Source organism: Dermatophagoides farinae, unplaced genomic scaffold (assembly GCF_024713945.1).
Source record: "Dermatophagoides farinae isolate YC_2012a unplaced genomic scaffold, ASM2471394v1 contig1, whole genome shotgun sequence".
Classification (NCBI taxonomy): Eukaryota; Metazoa; Arthropoda; class Arachnida; order Sarcoptiformes; family Pyroglyphidae; genus Dermatophagoides; species Dermatophagoides farinae.
The window spans coordinates 304662-324282 of NW_027461514.1; the positions used below are offsets into that span (position 1 = coordinate 304662).

Consider the following 19621-nt stretch of genomic DNA (forward strand, 5'->3'; position numbering starts at 1 on the left):
CTGTGCTGGGTTACGATCGCTTCCACTGAATTACTTAGATTTGATACTTTTTTTTTATCTTTGCTAATCCTTAAAGTGTTCTTGCGTGAGGCATTCATTAACCTAAATGTCCTGCTGAACCTATTCTGGATCAGAAAACGTTCTATTTGATAGTCTTAAGTCAAATACTTTCTTCAAACTATAATTAATATTGTGCAGAATTCGGCACATAAAATGCCTTATATGAAAAATAGATTAAGCAACATTTTAGTTTGTATTTCTAAAAAGCTTAAATGAAAAAAAGTTTATCAAAAAACTGTGAAAACAAATTTGAAAAATCCCGTTTTAAGTTTTGAACCGATTAATTACACATTTATTTTGACTGAAAAATAGACAAGCTGATATAATAATTGAACCTAGACATATCTGTTATCCAATTTTTTTGCACCATTAAATTGATATTTGTGATATGGCGCTTAATGTTAATCTTTTAGTTGTAGCTGGACTCGCTGTAAATAATAATGATCTCTTCTAACTTGAATAATGATACTATCAAAGAATTGGAAGAACAAGATAGTGAAACCATATTTGAGTCTGTCAAGTCGATTTACTTGTACTATGCTATACCGATAGGTCTCATTTTAGGTCTTGCCTTTGGACCGCTTGGTATGCTGAGTGGCGCCGTCATTTGTCTTTTTTTGGCCTTCGTCATTAAACTGTTTATGACACTGTTCAAAAGAACTCAAAAAAAAAAAATTGAACCTGATATAACGCAGAACTATTTGCAAATCTTGCGTTGGAGTTCATTTTTCATCGGAAAGACTAAAAATTCAATACAGCTACTTAGTTTCTTGAACTATTCAATCATGCCGTTTTTAGTGAACAATTACGACAGCGAAAAACTAGACGACAATAAAGTCGTGCAGGAGTATCTAGAAATTCTTGAGAAATGGGAAACGCAAGAATTATGGAACAATTATTTGGCCGATATTTTTGTCAGCAGCAAGAAGATATCGAAAACAGAGTTTACCGAACTCGCAGTAAATTTGGCTTGTTGTAAACTTGCGTTCAAAGGAAGAAAAAACATCCCAGAAACCTATGAGTACATGAGTGAACTTTACGAACGCTTGAATGTATATAAATATTTGAAAGAAATCAAGATTCTCGACACTCAGGGTACAGATTGGACGACATTGCCAAAAAAACTCAACAGTTCTAATGTGACGGTTTGTTCAAATTCAAACTATTGCCGATCACTTTTCTGTGATCATTGCAAACACGGAAAAGACACCATGTTGAAGTCTGGAGATGAAAAGTCGCAATACTTGTCGAATCTGTCTTCTTTCTATATCTACGAACCAAATCTAATAGATCAGCCTACAGAAATTGCAACACAAAGCATGAAAGATGAAACTAGAGCTTCTCAGGAATCTATACAAGCTTCCAAAGAAGAGATTCTAAATGACAACAAATCGATACTTTCCGATGGTTCTACAAACAAAGCAAATGACAAGTGTGACAGTAGTTCCGTCAGAAACGAAGTACATAAAATATCTGCTCATTCTAACGCACACGTTAATTGCCTTGTAACGGAAGAATCACCGACTCAGCTTGAGGACGAGTGGAATTTTGCTAAATCAGATTACTCAAAACTTGACTCTATAGAAGGTGATAAAGTCTCGAAAAAAGAAGAGAATCAGGTGGAAGATAAAAAAGAGCTGACTAACGATCCTGATACAGATAGTTGCTCCATTACAATAAAAAAATGCGACTCGACGAAAGTCAAAACAAGCAAAGGAAATACCCTTGCAAAACAAGAATCGACGAACCAGATTTGTTTTTTCACTTCTTTTAACGACATGAAGAATTTCAATCTGGCGCTTAAGCACAAAATGCCGATTGGACCCACTGAATACAGGTTTATAAACGACTTTTACCCAGAAAAACCGCTTTTGGATTGGATTTTTTGTTACAGTGCCGATGATGTACGTATCTACAAACAATTTTCTGACGTCGGGGGCAGTGACTTAATCATGATTAAGGCATATGCTTTTTTCGAAGGCATAACCGTAGATAACGTTTTGTACAACTTATGCTGTACTGAACGCAGAAAGTCATGGGACCACACCTTTGACGTGTTTGAATTAGTAGAAACCAATATTAATGGAAACGACATTGTGTATAATGTTTTGAAAGCTCCTTGGCCGTTGAGTTCGAGGGACTTCTTGCAGTGGAGATACATCAACCGGTTTGATGACGGCTCAGTCGCTGTGATGCACAGATCCGCTGAACATCCTGCATACCCGGCCTACACTACTGGAAAACTTATCAGAGGAGAAAACATAATAGGAGGATATAAATTCGTTCCTTCTCAAAAAGGAACTGAAATTTTTCTTGTCTCTCAAACAGACATATGCGGTAATGTGCCACGTTGGCTGATCAATAGTTTAGCCGCCAAAGCGCCTAAACAATGGATTGAAAACTTTAGACGAGCTTGTAATGAGTTAAAAAACAAAAAGATTCCGAAAATCGTCTTCAAACCTCTTTATCGTAAAGGAGTTTTAGTGAGACAGTTGAAACAAGACAACAAATGATTTTCAATGAGAACTAAAAAACTAATATCAAATGCTAATCGTCTATGAACCAAAATCGTGTTTCGCCAACGAGGTTTGGCTTCATATGGAGTAAATTGCTGTATTTTTTATTATTTATTATTCCCCTCGTTACCAAAAATAATCTTTTTTAATGAAACAAGATAGAAATTAATAACGTTAAGATTAAAAGAGTAAACTCCGAGTTTATTCGTTTTTAGTCTGTGTTTGGTTATGAATGTCCAAACTGAGAAATCTTTGGAGTCATATTATGAATCTATTTTTAACCTGGTCGTGCAAACTGAGAGTGCAGCCGTAAAGCTGAAGGTAAGTGTTCACAAAATGGCACTTTAAGATCTTAACTGAACTCGGCATATTTAGCTGGATTGCAATTCTTTCTTGTGTAGGCATTGATGCTGTCGAAGTCGATTATTTCAAAATCTTATTGCAAGACAACTCTATAGAAAAACGCATCCTGACGTCTCTTGGATTAGGCTTTGATGATTCAGGTTGTACTACTCTTCAATTAATATTTGACAACAATAATAATTTAATTTGCCAGATTGTTGCCGAGGTTTGGTCAGCCATTCAAGGCACTGACTTGCAGTTCGTTTTTCTTCGCTGGGTACTGGAAAGCAAAATTTCGTACGGAGATAAACTGACTTTTATTGAACACCACGATCTCAAAAGTTTTGACGATGCGAATTCTCAAACGCTCAGGCTTATTTTAGCGCACTGTAGATGGTTATTCGAAACTGGCAACTGGCTCGAATCTTTTGAGAGACTGCATTTAGAACAGATAATCAAATCTCTCGAAACTTCCATCACGGAGACAGGGTTTTCAAGTTGTATCATCAATAAAGTCGACAAACCAAGTTTTGACTTGTCGTATGAACTTCTGAAATCCGAGAATTTTTGCGTTAATTTAGAGAACATGAAGTTTGTTAATGGTTTTTGGATTTTGCTTAACTACTCAAAAGGCTACAACATTAGCTTGTCTTCGTTTAACCATTCTGCTATTCAGAGATATTTCAGTGATTTCAGACCATGTTTAATGCCGAGTTTTTGTAAGTTGTTTGAGTTCAACAAACCGCTTGGCTTTGAAATTCTCAAAGCTATTGGAAAAGAAATCTACTATATTTTTTACTTTTTGAGCACCAACCAAGACAACGCGTTATTTGTGCTATTCAATGCAGACCAAACAGACCAGGAAGGAAACAACATTTGTGGATTGACAAACATATTCGAGCATTCTCGTTACTGGGTTAACGGCAGCTTTGAACAAAACACTATTTTTGCAACGCTAAACAGACTTTTAAAGTTGAGCAAGCCTTTGCCGAAATTTGGACTTATATTTCTTGTTAAAATCGATGTGAACTTAATGCGGGACTTGTCATTTGAAAATTCTCTGACGCTTCTTGGAGAAGCGTACATTTTTTGTGTCATTTATCTGCTGACTGGCAACGCTGAAAAATTTGCATTTTATTCCGGATTACTTGCTGAGGTATCGCTATTGGTTTACAATCAAGTTTTGAAAAACAATGCATTTAACCACTTGAAAACGGTTTTGATCAAGTTAATGTGCTCAAACATAGTCGCTAAGCTTTTGTTCGGCGGCTCACCTAAACAATTCAAACTTTTATTTACTGTAATCGACTCCAACAAAATGCAGCTTTCTTCTACTGACTGTTTAGAAAGCGATAAAAACAATAGACTATCCGATCAATCAAAACTTTCGATTTTGTATGAGTTATCCAAAAGCGACAGTGTTCTGCTAAAAAACTCCTGGGCAGACGGTGTATTAAAATCAATTATCAATTTTCTCATGCACAAAAATTTAGATTTTAACAATAATTTTGTAATAAACTGCCAAAAACAGCTTGAACAGCTCAATGACATTGTTTTAAAAGATTACAAAAGTAACCAAAATAAGCTCTTCACATTCTTGGATGCTCATTCGTCTAATGCAGAAAAACAGAAGTTCCTGCTCATCTGGTGTTATTTGACAAAAAGTTACGTTGACATCGATTTAACATTGGTAAATACGCATCAACAAACTCTGAGCAACTTGTATCTGTTTTGGGGCCTTGCTATTTTGCTAAACAATAAAAAAATGATTTTAAAAAGCATAAAGTTTATCAAAGACATTGACAAACTAGATTACGGGAGCAGCATCCATCTACTAGTATATTTGAATTATTTAAATCGGCTGCCCTTTTACTACGGGGTTTACTTTCTGTGTGACTCTAAAATTTCGTATGATCTCTTATCATTTCCGGTTTTGTACGAAGAATTTGCAGAAAGAAAACTCGAAACAAACGAAAAACTTTCGTTCGAATTATATAAAGCCATATTCAATAAAATGACAAATAAAAACATTTGTGTGAGTACGCCATTAGACCTTCATAAACTACTTGACATTTTGTTTGAACTGGAGCTGAACGAAACTGAGTTTTTTTTAATAGCGTTGAACGTGCTGAAAGACTCGACAGATACCGTTTGCGAACGTATAGACAATACGCTGAAGGCTGGCAACAGAATCCAGGCTACTCATGATATAGAGAGATACAAGTCGGTTCTCGACGCTCAACTAGACAAGAAGTCGCTGTCGGAAGCTGAGAAAAAACTTCTTTCAGATTTTCGGTGTACTTTTTGCGGCGAATTGATCACGACAGAACCAATTGTGCCTGACGGCGTATCGAAAATAGAAATCATGACGTTTTGGTGTTCGCTAGCGGCATTTTCATGCAAACACGTATATCATGGAGCCTGTTTACGTTCGTTGAGAATTCACACGTTTGACAAAACCGCCGTTGCAAAGTATAACAGCTTAAAATCGAAGTTCAGCCCCAACTTAAATAAAAACGAAATACAAGAATTATCGGAAGAGTTATGGAATCAATGCTGTACAGTGTGTTTTTACTGTGACGAAGACTTACCTAAGTTTGCGCTGTCAATCAATTTTGAAGACAGTCTTTGACTCGTCAACTGACGTCACGCTAAACTTAAAAATCGTGATTGTAACTTACAAAATATGAATGTTAATTTGTTTTGAGGGTTAAAAATTAATTAAAGTTTGTCATGGTAGTAGAGGTTGAACGGAACTCCGCGAGAGAGACACCTGAAATAAATCAGTATAAAATCGGCCAGCACGATCAACTGAATTCCTTGTCCCACCAATACACAAACTCCTGAAACAGACTTTCCTCTCTTGGAGAAGTCGTTTAGTTCATGGAAAGTTTTACACCAAAATATGAACGACATGAGTCTAACTAAAACTTGACCAGCTAAAAAATGGCTGGTGAATGGCTCAACGCTTTTCTAAAGCATGTGTAGTTTTTTTAACTTACTTCACGTTGAAACAGAATGAGTTGTGGCAAAGAAGCAACGATTTCCAAGTAAATCGCAAACGTCCAAGTTATGTCGCTTAGTAGGAACCCATTTAAGTTGGGGTGAAAAAAAATAGCCGCTACAAGCATTGGCAGAGCTAAAAATAACAGCGGAATATTATCGTTGGCTTCGTTGTAACTAGAATTGTATATGGTTCGCCCCCAGTACACGATTATCGATGCAAACCCCAAGGACAACACTTCGCAAAGTTGGTATAGCCAGTCCCCTGTGCGGTCGTACGGTAAATACCCTTGAAAGGGAATTATACTGAAAGTTCGGCACAGTTGAATCAGAATGTACAGCTCAAACATTTTACGGCTCACGCCTCTAAAGCTGTGATTCTTATTTATTTTCCAAATTATCATCCCAAATGAAAATGTCGAAATAAGACTAGACAGAGTTAGCAAAAACGAAAAGCCCCTGTCAGACAAAAAAAGGTAAATCAAGAGTACTGTAAATCCAAAACCTAACCACGAATTGAAAGAGCTTTTATGTTCCGAGATGTAACCTCTGATCTTTTCTGGGTTACTAGCGTTTGCGACTAAGCGACTCACTATTCCTTCATTCATGATATATTAATGTTTATATTTTGCACGCTAAATAAATAAATACCCGAAAATACGAATTCTTTTAATTATGAAAAAATAATGATTGTTTTAAAATTGCGATCAGTGGACGTTTTTCAAATTCGAGCAGCATGTGTAAAACAGGAGTCTGCAAATAAAACCGCCCAGTATATTGTATTTTTCTTTTTGCAATACTTCCTTAGCACTTTTTTCGAGTGCTTGCAAAGCATTTTCTGTTTCTGAGTTTTGGCTTTTGAGCTGACTCCAAAGTGTTTTTGCTGTTGGAGCAGCTTGGAGTAAGGAACTAATGACAGAGGTTTTGCGATTCAGATTTGTAAAAAAAATTCCCATCGTCTTGTGAATAGCGCTCAATTTTTTTCTCGATCTTTATCTCGTTGCATGCATGAAAAATGTGATGTTTGACACAAATGCTTTTATAATTTTTGACCGGAACTCCTAAATTATACTAAAATTGAGTAGTAAATAGATAAGTTTGTTATTTGAATTATAGGCAACTTATTTCTATAAAATTCCGCTAAGACGGTTTTCATAGGAAAAAAACAAATTTAGTATTTAGTACAATCAAATATAAAGTTTTACACAGCTTTTCCGTTGACTCCTACAATTGTACCATCTTTAACAGAAATAGATCTAGAGTTGAGGTTGACACATCTGTTGTAGTCTCCGATGTTTGTCACCTGGAACGGCGTTTGCCATGAGACAAGCTTACAAGATTTGTTGTCTGCCCAATCCCAGTCGTAGTACATTTGAATAGCGCCCGCCGAGTTGGTGGGGAATTCTTTTCCTTCTTTACAGTCTAGTTCTTCGCCTTCCTTCGGTTCGAGTCCAAATTCTTGTAAGAAATATTTGTATGCATTTATTCTAAACTGCACAGCTTCTACTTTATAGTTCTTACATTCAACTCCTCCGTTGATGATAACAATCGTAGCTCCGAATCCTGGTGACATGTTGAGCTGCTTGTCGGCGTCGTTAGGGACCCAACTTCCATCGACTACTGAAAGCATGGAGGGCTTAGGGCTTTGTGGAGAAATAGCGAACCATATGGCGCTTGCGAAGTTCAGCCACGAGGACGCTACGATTTCTGGTTCTTCGACCAGTTTGTATGCGTCGTTGAATATACTCTTACCTAGATACATATAGTTGTATGTGTAGCTAAGTTGAAACGGCCCTCTACCGAAGTAATATTTATCTGCAAGTTTTGGTACAACAAATTGAAATTGGCCTGGTAGATTATCGTACCGTCCTGCAATAGGATGTTCTTCAGTAGTACCGCTTTCTCTTAGGTACCATAGAGATTGGTTAATTGGACTGATCGGTTGTTTGCGGCCGTATACCTGCAAAGCTTCTGGGTTATAGTGGTTGCTGTTTGATTGAAGCTGCTCTATAGTAACTCCGGGTTGTCTCAATGAGGTTTCTTGAGCAAAGTGCGCAAACATCGTTGCGAGAAGACGAGCACAAATATCATCACTGTTCTTCTTGTCGTATGTTTGACAAAAAGCGGGCCATGTTGCAACGGCCTTTAAGAAGTCCTCATAGGAATATGAAACATGTCTTATTGGGAAAAATTTGTTCCAAAGAGTCGAGGTCAAAATACGTTCGACACGCTTAACATTTTCAGGGTTATTGGGGTTCTTCGGCGTGATATTATCTAAAAGTTTTAGATCTGAATGTGTAAACGTTTTAACGAGCTCTTTTATCGTGTCAGTGGAATTTTTTATCTTTTCTTCTATTGCGTAGTTTTGCTCAATTGTTTTAAATTTAGGATTCCAGGGCTGGAAGATAGTAATTATTTTACCGTCAGTTTTTTTATACGCAGCCTTTACTTCGTCGTTTGTGATTGGGGTAATTTCTTGGTTCGGGTTTTGAGTTTCCCAGTTGTTTCCTTCACGCTCTATTCGGCCTGCGCCTTTTGATTCGTATTTTGGTAGGCCATATTTGTTTTTGTCATCATGGTGGTCGTCATGATGCTTCTTATGGTGTGGAATAATGCCGTGCTTCTTGGCTTCATCATCTGTCAGGCAATCTGGGTCGTCGTGCCCGTTGGGGTTTTCATGGTCACACCAACACTCACAAATTTCTTTTTTGAAGTAATCTTCTATTGGGCACCAGCAACCACACTTGGCAGATTTGTTCAGTTGATTAGGATCTTCGGGATCACAGATTTTGGTAACTACCTTAGTTGTGTCTGTTGTAGACTTTGTGGTAGATTTGGTAGTCGACTTGGTAGTAGACTTGGTAGTCGACTTGGTAGTAGACTTGGTAGTTGATTTAGTTGTTGAATCAGTTGTGGATTTAGTTGTGGATTTAGTGGTAGATTTGGTAGTTGATTTAGTTGTTGAATCAGTTGTTGATTTAGTTGTGGACTTAGTGGTAGACTTAGTGGTTGAATCGGTTGTCGACTTGGTTGTAGACTTGGTAGTCGATTTAGTTGTTGCACTGGTTTTATCGTGGTTAATGTCACCGCCGACGTAGCAAATACCGAGCAAACTCCAAGCATTAGTTTTATCGCTTTGTTCATCGGTTGGATCTAAATCGTTAGGAAAGTTACACAAATAAACGTAGTCTTTGTATTTATACTTAGCACCTGCTTCACAAGTTTTTTTAGATCGGTCTAGAACCTGTATATCGTTACAATTCAATAAATCTAGCAGTTTTACTATACCCAGAATGGCAGTGAGTTTTTGCATATTGTAGTTGCAAGGTTTATAATAATTTGATTACATTCTAACCCAAAATGTTGTAAACACTTTTGTGACTTTAGGTGACAATATATGTATCACGAAAAAATATACTGTCACAATCAATATAGATGGTAGGCAGTTGTAAAGTTACATTTAAAAGGAGTTAGCATTTTTTTTTGAACATAAGTATCTTATTTTTACCGTAGTTGCATCTTTCGTGACTGGCATAGTATTTGGACTGGCTTGGCTTTGTTGGTAATAGTTGTTAGATCGCTCAGCTGAAGTAAGGTCTTGACACTGGTCTAGGATAATATGCCATGGACTGTTTTTTTTGAGAATGTCTGAATCAAATCCTATTGTTTGCTTATTGCAGCGAATGAGATAATTTTTGTATAAGACCAATTCCGGAATATTGTTCTTGCAATAAATTTGTCCGTTTTGGAATCTTGGCGCATTGCACGGCAACAAACTTGCTGCGTACGATATTATTACAAGTGGTAGTGCTAAAATTATCATTTTATCTGAACTGGATTTGCAAAACGTTTTTCTTTAAGTAGCTTATCTGTTTTGTTGGGAATCGCAAATTTGTTTTGGGATGTTGAGATAAAAAAATTAGGAGATTTTTTCTGATGCTTATTCACAGCTCTTGCTGGATTTTAAAAACTAAAATTTGCGAACCGATTTAAAAAGCTGGATCCCTGATAATAAGTTATTTTTAAACTTTAGACACTCTGTGGACTCCAAACAAGTTTGTTATAAGCGATAGACTCGTGTACTGAGTTATTTTCGTCATATTTTTCAAATAAATGCAGTTGATAAGCGGCTAATTTAACCAAAGCTGGGGCATCAAAAGCTATAATGGATAGATTGGAGATTAAGTTTGTAAATATTTCATTGAGAAGTTTTGTGCAAAAAATCGTTAGTTCAATTTTAGAATAAAAATTTTTGTCACCAGTGTCGTCTGCATGATGGAATTGCTTTAAACTGTCAACATAAACGGGTACAAAGTCTCCAAATTGCATTACCTGCTTCAGTTTTGCTGACTGGTTTAGGAGTAATTCTGATTTTTTTTGGCACAAAAGAATTGTCTGAATGCCCAGGTTAGATTTTTTTAAAAAATAATAGTCCCCAAACTTAATGTAAAGATTTGGATCAACATCTTTTCCTAAAAGTTGGTAGGGCGACGATTGAAAATTTCTGCATACCTCAATTGAAGAAGCATGATGTTTAGCCAGTCTCGATAAAAAACGCATTTTGTCCATCAATACATCAACATACGGAAAAACAACTTTCATTTCTGCTGCTAAGTCATCAGTAACCGCTAATAGAAGCGGAATAGCTTCAGAAATATAATTATGTCCTAATAACGCTCTTGCAAGGTTGTAGTTGTGTTCACTGCGAGCATATGTTACAAAAAAATTCTTGATAACGTTTAAAAAGTTGGTTATCATTGTTGTTATCTCGCTGATGATATTTTTTTCGGAAGACAAACCAAGCTCGCTAAACAAGTATTCGGCAAACTGGTTCTTGTCTGAACTGGTAAAGCAGTTGAAAAGCACGTCACGTAACTTATTGAAAACAAAAGTTTCGATTTCTCTGAAAAATAGGGCCAGGCTGATGTTTTTGATTTTTGAATTCTGTTGTAACAAGGCTAATCCTAAGATGAAATACTTATTTTTATTTTGGAGACGACTGCTCATAGACAGATGAAATAACGAACTAGCAAAGCAAAGATTGAACGTATTGCTTGTAGGGTTGATCTCGAACCCACGTCGAAACTCGCAAACTGCATGTAGGTACCGTTGTGTAATCATACAGTAATGAGCTGCAGCAAAGATGAGAAGTTGGTTGGAAGGGTATTTACAAAGGTTTTTCAGCGTCCATGCTTTGTTAGAGAGATAAAGAAAATTTTCTGGCATGACAGATAAAGCTAAATTAAAATGATTGAAACGTAAAAATTTAAACAGCCTGTGATAGTAAAATTTAAGTATTCTATTGTTGAGTTTTCTAGTTTTGGTAAACAAGTAGTAACGCCGCAATAAACTTAAAAACAGCTTGTTTTGGTTGTTGGTTTGACAAATGTCAATCATAAGAAAATGTAAATGATTGAAAAAACTTGACTTGCCCATTGTGCCATCGCCTATGTTTTCGGAGCGTACGTATCCTAAAGAAGTTTCGATGTTGTCCAAAAGTTCAATGGCTATCTCTGCTTTATTCATATAAGCTAACAAGTATGATCCTATTGTGATTAGATCTTTGTAGGATGGCCACGATATTGCATCTTGCAGAGACACCAAATTCATTTCATCTTTTAAGTGGCGATGTTGAAAACTTATATCATTGTTAGAATTGGAGTTTTCAAACACCCGTTCCGTAAGTTGTGTTGTTGGCTCTGTAAAAATCAAAGTCGAGTTCTGCGCTGTGTGATCAGAGTCTTCGTCTTCGTTGATAGCGTTTTTATAAATGTCATCATCAGAGTTTTCGTTTGCGCTAAACAGATAATTTCCTTCAGAGTCGCTTGAAAAATCGTTAGAAGCTGAAACTGTATTGTTGAACTCTATGCTATCTTGTTCTTTCAAAGGAAACATCAAGTTTTTTTCTTTCATTCGAATCTGAAGTAAAGCATTTTTCTTTTCAGATGATTTCAATAGAATACGTTGCACGTCGAGACAAGAGTCTCGAACTAAGAAAATATATTCTCCCGCAATTAAAAGATGTACAACACGTTTCAGATCTCTAATGATTGAGTAGCACAATGTATTTTTGCATTTATCGCAGTGCCGATTGTTATCATATATATTGTAGGGCAGAACGTCTAATATATCGTGTAACAAAAATGTTTTTTCGTATACAGGTTTAACAACTGAAAAGAAAAACGGATCTAAAAGTAATTCAAGTAGATCCATATCAACATTTGGAAAAGGAAGGTTTTGGATATTAAATTTATTCAAGTAAGAGAACAAATCTGTGTGGCAAAAGCAATGGTCATTGATGTCAATAAGCATAGAGTAAAAAACCAAAATTCTTAGATAAATAATGCTTTTCGCTTCTGCAGATATGAAGTTTTTTGGTGTCTTATGGAGAGATGAACGGTTGATTAAAGACTTTAGCTTCTTATTAAATATAATCTGCTCAAAATTATCAGGATTGTCGTCGTCACGGACTCCATAAGTGTTTAAGTGACTGAGCTTTTTATTTTTAACAAGGATGTTCCATAATAACGTTTTAGTTTCGAAAAATTTACTTTGATGTTGACCATCGGAAGTTTGTGAATTCGACATAACTGGAATTAATTTATTGATGAAGTCAGCAGCTTTGTCGAAATTTTCTAGCAAAATGTACGATTTGGCGGCGTTCAGCCAATAATTGATAGTTTGTTTTGAAAGTTTATCATTTTTTGTAAATAATTCATAAAGCTCAAGAGCGTGCTGTGGCAAATTGATTTCGATAAGAGAGTTAAGCAATAAAGTCAGAAACGATATTAATTTTGTATTTGTACTCCAGTTAAGTAGATTTAGTTTCTTGACAATCATAGATAGAAGATTTGCAATCAACTCTTCGGAAGAGATAAGTTCCAGTAATCGTGTTTCATGAACGGCGTTTGAATAGCGCCCTTTTATATTGTTTTTAAAGGCATATTGGTTGCGACACAAAAGCAATGTGTAGGCAACAGCCACCAAAACTGGTAATTTTGCTATATAGTCAAATATTATGCTGTTCATTCCATTGTTAGGGGAAGGTTGCGTCATAGGTATATTTATTGTGGAAAGAAGGCAAACCGTCAACAACAAAGTTGCGGACACAATAGGTAGATAGCTTGAACAGTAAAAGCTAAAGTCAATGATATTATCCCAACTATGCGGGTTTACTTTCTGTGTGTTCAAATTTAAAAGTTTTAGATGGTAGTTCCAATACTTAATTGAGATAACCGTGGTTTTATTGTAATTGCTATATATGTTCTCTGGAAACTCGGTGAAATCATAATTTAGTTTAAAAAGGTCGCGAAGCTCGAGAGGCAGTGTAGAAAACAGAATGTTATAAAGAATTTTTGCTGTTAGAACGGTAGAGTTGATTTCGATCGTAGTAGTGAGCACACTTTTAGCCAAAATCAAACTGCAGGGATTCAACATGTACAATTTTAGTTTGTATTGCAAAACCTTACTGTAAATTTTGAGTTCGGAATAAAGTGCAATCAAGTTAGCACAAGCTGTTTGATTTAACCCTGGATCTAAGCAAGAACTCGGCACCACTCTGCGTAGCGCTACCAGTGCCAACTTGTTTCGATTGATTTTGATTGCAAGTTCGGCTAATTTGAACCACAACAGCGTGTCGTTTTTCAATAACCGGGCCGCGATATAATAAAAGTCAATAGCTTTGGTGTAGTTTTTGTAAACGCTTTCATAGATCAACCCTAACAAGTGAAACGGATCATGCGCTCCTGGAGCTAAACGAATGACTTCTTTTAATGATTCTATGCTCTTCTCATACAAGCCGTCCAAATAATAATTGTTTGCTTCTTGCAATATGGCTTCAGCGTCAGCATTGAGAGAACGAGATTTTTTAGATGAAGCTGGTACTATTTGTTTTTTTTTTTCTGCAGGACTATAATTCTGCTTTCTACTTTTCTTTTTTCTGCGTCCTGCGATAGGTTCGCCAGTGAAATCGAATTCATAATCAAAATTTTTCTGGTCCTCAATATCTAAAACGTCTAGTGATAGATCAAACTCTGCATTGTAGCTTTTCTGACTATTTTCTTCACTGATTTGCATCTCAGAACTAACTTCTGACTGAATTGCAGAGAGCAAAGGGTCGTTGAAATTAGCATTCATATTCATTCAAATTTTGATGCAGATAAGATAAAACAATAACTCCAAAAAGAAAGAACCATAAACTTAATTAATTAATAAATGAAACTGATAATAATAAACGTTAATAATGTCTTTTGTTAAGATAAAAGCAATTGAACTGAGCTAGCCACGAAAATAGCACACTGAGTACAAATTTTCGATAAAAGAAGTGAGAAAAATAAAATTTAATTTCGATTTATTCAAAAATTTTAAAAATCTAAAAAAATTGATTATGATAGGCAGAAATAATGCTGGCCTCCACTGATGAATCAAATAAAGTTAATGAAAACTTGTTGAGAATTTCAGCTCCACATATTGATAGTTTCAATTTGTTTTTGAATCACTATGTCGCTGAAATTCCAGGCAATCTTCCTCCTATATACATTAACGTCAGAGACGAAAAGAACGACAACATTCTAGACTTCGCCGACGCTACAATGCACAGTTTGAAATTATCAGTCGAGAAAATTGAAATTTTCCGTCCAATGTTAAAGACAGAGAAAAGCGGTTCAAATTTCAGCAACCTTATGTTTCCAAAACACGCTAGACTAATGAATGTAAGCTATTCCGGGCCCATGTTTATTACTTTTACTTTGGATGACGGACATAGTGCTACAACAAAACATTACAGAGCGTTTGCGGGGTTGATTCCCATTATGGTAAAATCAGACTTGTGTAATTTAACGTATTTGGCGCCTGAGGAACAAGCTAAATACGCAGGAGAGGATTTGAACGAACTTGGCGGTTATTTTATCATCAACGGAATTGAAAAATTGATTCGTCTCACTATTCAGCAACGAACCAATTTTCCTTTGGCCCTAATCAATAAAAGATTTGAAAACAGAGATATTTTTTTTTCTGAATATGCTGTTGCTTATAGAGCTCAGGCCTCTGACGGCACTACCATGAACAATATTTTGTTTTACACTCAAAACAACCATTGCGCTTTCAGAATATTGCTTAATAGAACAGAATACATTTTTTCGTTTTGGGTTTTACTTAAAGCTTTATTCCCCCAACTGGACAAAGAAATTATTCAAGAAAAAGTAACCACGTGTTGTAGCAATACGATTTTTATCAGAGAAGCAGAACTACTTTGGGAACAGTACATCGAGTCTGAAACTGAATTCAACAACATCGACGTTTATGAAGATCGTTATCTATATATTTTAGGGTCTTACTTCTTTGATTCCGTTAAAGCTCGATTACCACCTTCTAAAAAATACTCTGACGCAGCAAGATACATAATAGATAATTATATCTTAATCAACACAGATTCTTACATTGAGAAATTCGAAATTTTGTTACTAATGTGGGAAAAACTTTGGATGCTTAAGAATAAACTCATTTCTGCCGAAAATATGGATAGCTTGACTTACCAACAAGTCATTCACCCGGGAACCATGATTTCCAGTTGTATCAAAGATTCGCTTCTCAGTGTGCTCTTAAATATAAAGATTGCATATGATATTGCGATCAAAAACTCTGGCGCATCAATGAACGAAGCATTAAAAACCCTCGAATCCGAAGATTTTTTCCAAAAAACAGTTTCTCGTTTCATTAAAACGGTTGCTCAAAACGTAAATTACTTTTTGTCAACAGGTAACCTTCGCGCCACTCAATTAGATTTGCAACAAACAGTTGGTTGGGTAGTAACTGCAGAAAGATTGAATCAAAATAGATTTTTGTCACATTTCAGAGCGGTGCATAGAGGGCAGTTTTTTACAACGGTGCGAACTACAGACGTACGAAAGCTATTAGGAGAGTCTTGGGGTTTTCTTTGTCCTGTAAACACTCCAGATGGTCCTTCGTGTGGTCTTTTACTGCATTTATCACAGTCTGCTCAATTGATTTGTGAACCAACTAGTAACAGACTAAGACTTGCATGCGAAGAAATTGCTGCTTCTTTTGGTTATTCTTCCAGTCAATTTGGAACCGTTTTGATTCCCAATTCAAATATAGATATAGGTGAATTGACTTTTCCTTTTGTAGCTGACGGTGTTGTTATATGCAAAATCCCCGTTAGTGAATTCGATAATTTCAAAGATTACTTAATAAAATGTAAACTCAACGAAAAAAGAAATATCAAAAATACTGACGAATTATGCTTTTTTGATTTACAAACTGGTATGCACTGCGCAATCTATGTTTATAGTATCCCTGGTCGCTTGATTCGAGAAGTATATAATTTGAAGGTTAATAAAACCGAGTGGATTGGCCCTTTATCACAGCCCTGGCTAAATATTGCAACTAGCATAAATGATGTAAAAAATTCCGAACGTTTAACTAAATTTATCGAAGAAATAGATGAAGGTCAAGATATTGAAAGTAAAGATCCGGTCTTAGCTCATAAATATTACTTCCCAGAACAAAATTTAGTTAAGTACGACTACGTTGAAAGTAAGAACACTAATTTTCTCAGTATACTTGCAAGTTTCACTCCTTTTTCTCAGCACAACCAATCTCCCAGAAACATGTATCAATGCCAAATGTTGAAACAAACAATGGGTACCCCATTTCACAATATTTGTTGGAGAAACGATAACAAGTCTTACCGTTTGATCACGCCTACAAAACCCGTTACCCGTACAAGGGATTATCACAGTTCCGGTATGGATCAATATCCTTCTGGCACCAATGCAGTAGTTGCTGTTATAAGTCACTCAGGATTTGATATGGAAGACGCCATGATTATTAACAAACATTCTATAGACAAAGGCATGTTTGATGGATGTGTTTATAAGACTAAGCAAATAGAAGCTGCACCGCGTGATTGTATTAGGTCTGAACAGTCCTTTCTTCATTTTTTACAACAAATCTCCTATCAATACACCAATAGTTTGAAGGTTTGGGATTAGATGGATTACCTGCAATTGGTCAAAGACTTGAAAAGGGAACTCCTTTATACCGCACGCAAGATTTAAGAACTATACATAAAATTTCATCACATACAGAAGAACAAGATACAAACGTTCATTATTACCAAGACGATGAAGTTTCATACGTAGATAAAATACACGTTATCTTTCCTGAAACTTCTTCTAGTAATGCAGACGTTTACCAAAAGACTTATGTTACTCAAGTTCAAATCACATTTAGATATCTACGAAAACCGACTATAGGAGATAAATTCGCATCTAGAGCAGGACAAAAAGGTATTCTATCTTTGCAATATAACGCTGAAGACATGCCTTATTCGGAAACGGGTATCATTCCTGACATCATGTTCAACCCACACGGTTTTCCTTCTCGTATGACTATAGGTATGATACTTGAAAGTTCGTGTGGAAAATTAGCAGCCCTGAATGGTGTATATATGGACGCAACTCCGTTCCGCGATTATAATGAATGCCCTATTGATGAAGAATTCAAAACAGGCCATCAAAGCAGCTCTAAGATCGTTCATAGCATAGGACAAAACCTTGTTAAGAAAGGATATGAATATTACGGAACCGAAACTTTTTATTCTGGCCATTATGGTTGCGAATTCAAAATGCAAAATATTCGTTGGAGTTATTTACTATCAACGTTTGAGACATATGATCAATGATAAATTCCAGTGCCGAAGCACGGGTCCTATTGATGCTTTGACTTTGCAACCACTTAAAGGACGAAAACGCGGAGGAGGAGTTAGATTAGGAGAAATGGAACGTGATGGTTTTGCTTTCTCACGGCGCCGTAGCGGTATTGCAAGACAGATTCATAACTTGTTCCGACGGTCACGAAGCCTGGGCTTGCTACAAATGTGGTTCAATACTGTCTGAAAAGCAAACTTTGGCTGATAACTCATTTACGACCAAGCCTTACTGTAATGTTTGCAACATTTTATGTAGAAAAGTTGTTTTACCGTACGTATACAGATATCTTTGCAACGAACTCGCTTCGCTAAACGTCAGTTTGAGACTCAAGCTGAAACAGTGTGACGAAGTCTTGGCTTAATTATTCTTCTAACAATAACATATTAATCAAACTTAAATGATCGGTAAACAAGTTTATTGTTGCTTTATGTTCACTTAATTCCATATTTTCATCAAGTAGCTTTTTCACGTCAGAAATTAAAACGCTGAAAGAATTCTTCAATCTCGGCATTTGAAGGGCGAAATCAAACGAATGTGAAACCAGAACTAACTCTAAAAATCGGAGAAATTTTTTTTATCTTTTCCAAGACTTTTTTAGGTTTCGAAGTTCGCTTTGACAACGAATTGTTAAATGGTTTTACGTACGAGCCTAGTTTAGATGTATATGACACATTTTTCGTTTTAGTTAAATCTGTATACATAGGTACGAGTTCAGAAAAGCTCGACAAAATGAGTATAAATTCAGTTTCTATTTTAGTTATTATGTTAATTCTCTATAGTACTTAAGAAACTATTGCAGTCAGAACTGTGGCTATAAAGTTCTTTCGCTTTTAATATAGACGATTCGTTATTTGATTCATAGAAAAACAATTGATCGTTGTAAAAAAAAGCAAGATTGTCGATGAAATTCGGCAGCTGTGATAGAGTTTGAATTTGGTTGAGAATAGATTCGGTTGAAATATCGCCGCCCAGCACGTTTTCTATCTCGTTTTGTAAATTCTTAGTTTGTTTTGTAAAATATAGAATGAATTTGTCAATTATTGTTTAAATGCCCAAGCATGGATTTTTGTATTAACTCATCGTAGTGAAGGCTTGAGTAAAAAAACTAAAAACAGCTTACAACCTTTGCTCAACCTGCAGAAACTAGAACATATATTTGACAAACTTATTCTTAGAATGCTTGACAAGAGTTGATCCAATAACGATTCTAAAAAGTGTAACTATTTGTTTTTTCATGTACAACTTCAAAGTTACGTCTGTAATTTGGTCGATCTGCGTAAGTAAAGACTTGTTCGATGAACTTGAACCGCTGTTTGATGTAGATGACATTGAGCCCAAATTACTTGAAAAAAGTTTTGTGAAAGGAAAAATTTTTTGATAAGATAGTTTCACTTTCAATGCTCAGTTTCATCATTATTAAATAAATTGAAAAATCGTCTCTGAAATTATAAACAAACATTTCTCTTTAAAAGCAGCAAGTTGCTGGTAATGATTCTTCGTTAAATCGTTATTACTGATAATGAATTCAGCAATATCGCCGTCTAAAAAAACAAAAATTTCAGATAAAATGTCTACATGGGTATGAATATCGAAAAACAAAAGATTTTCTTTTAAACATTTAAACTCATTGAAATAATTAGTATAACACTTCATTTTCTGAAGAAACGCATAAATTATTGTAGTTACGTAAAACTCGTCGCTTAAACCACTTATGACTTTCAAATTGCCACTTCAAAGTATTATCTTTATTGATGGGAAGTTCGTCATAGAGAAACAAATCATTTAACGACTTTTCTACTGTAAAAATGAACTTTTTGTTTTCATCGTCAAAATCAGGGTGAAACGTTTTTGTTACTTAGCTAAAAATATAAAATACCTTTATTTCTTTATAAAACTTACATAAAAATCGATTGTGCGTCGTGTGTCTTTTTGTAAGACTAATAGTTGATTAATTATTTGTATTTCACT

General features: G+C 35.6%; 1 protein-coding gene across 1 annotated transcript; it reads left to right on the top strand.

The window, feature by feature from the left end:
- The first annotated feature begins 500 nt into the window (after nt 1–500).
- On the top strand, nt 501–18847 carry LOC142597885 (DNA-directed RNA polymerase I subunit RPA2 homolog). The gene is given in 6 exon segments (XM_075734899.1): nt 501–645; nt 1351–1492; nt 17175–17556; nt 17558–17734; nt 17736–17888; nt 18677–18847. Coding segments are annotated over 6 exon segments (1170 nt in total).
- Nucleotides 18848–19621: the final 774 nt, after the last annotated feature.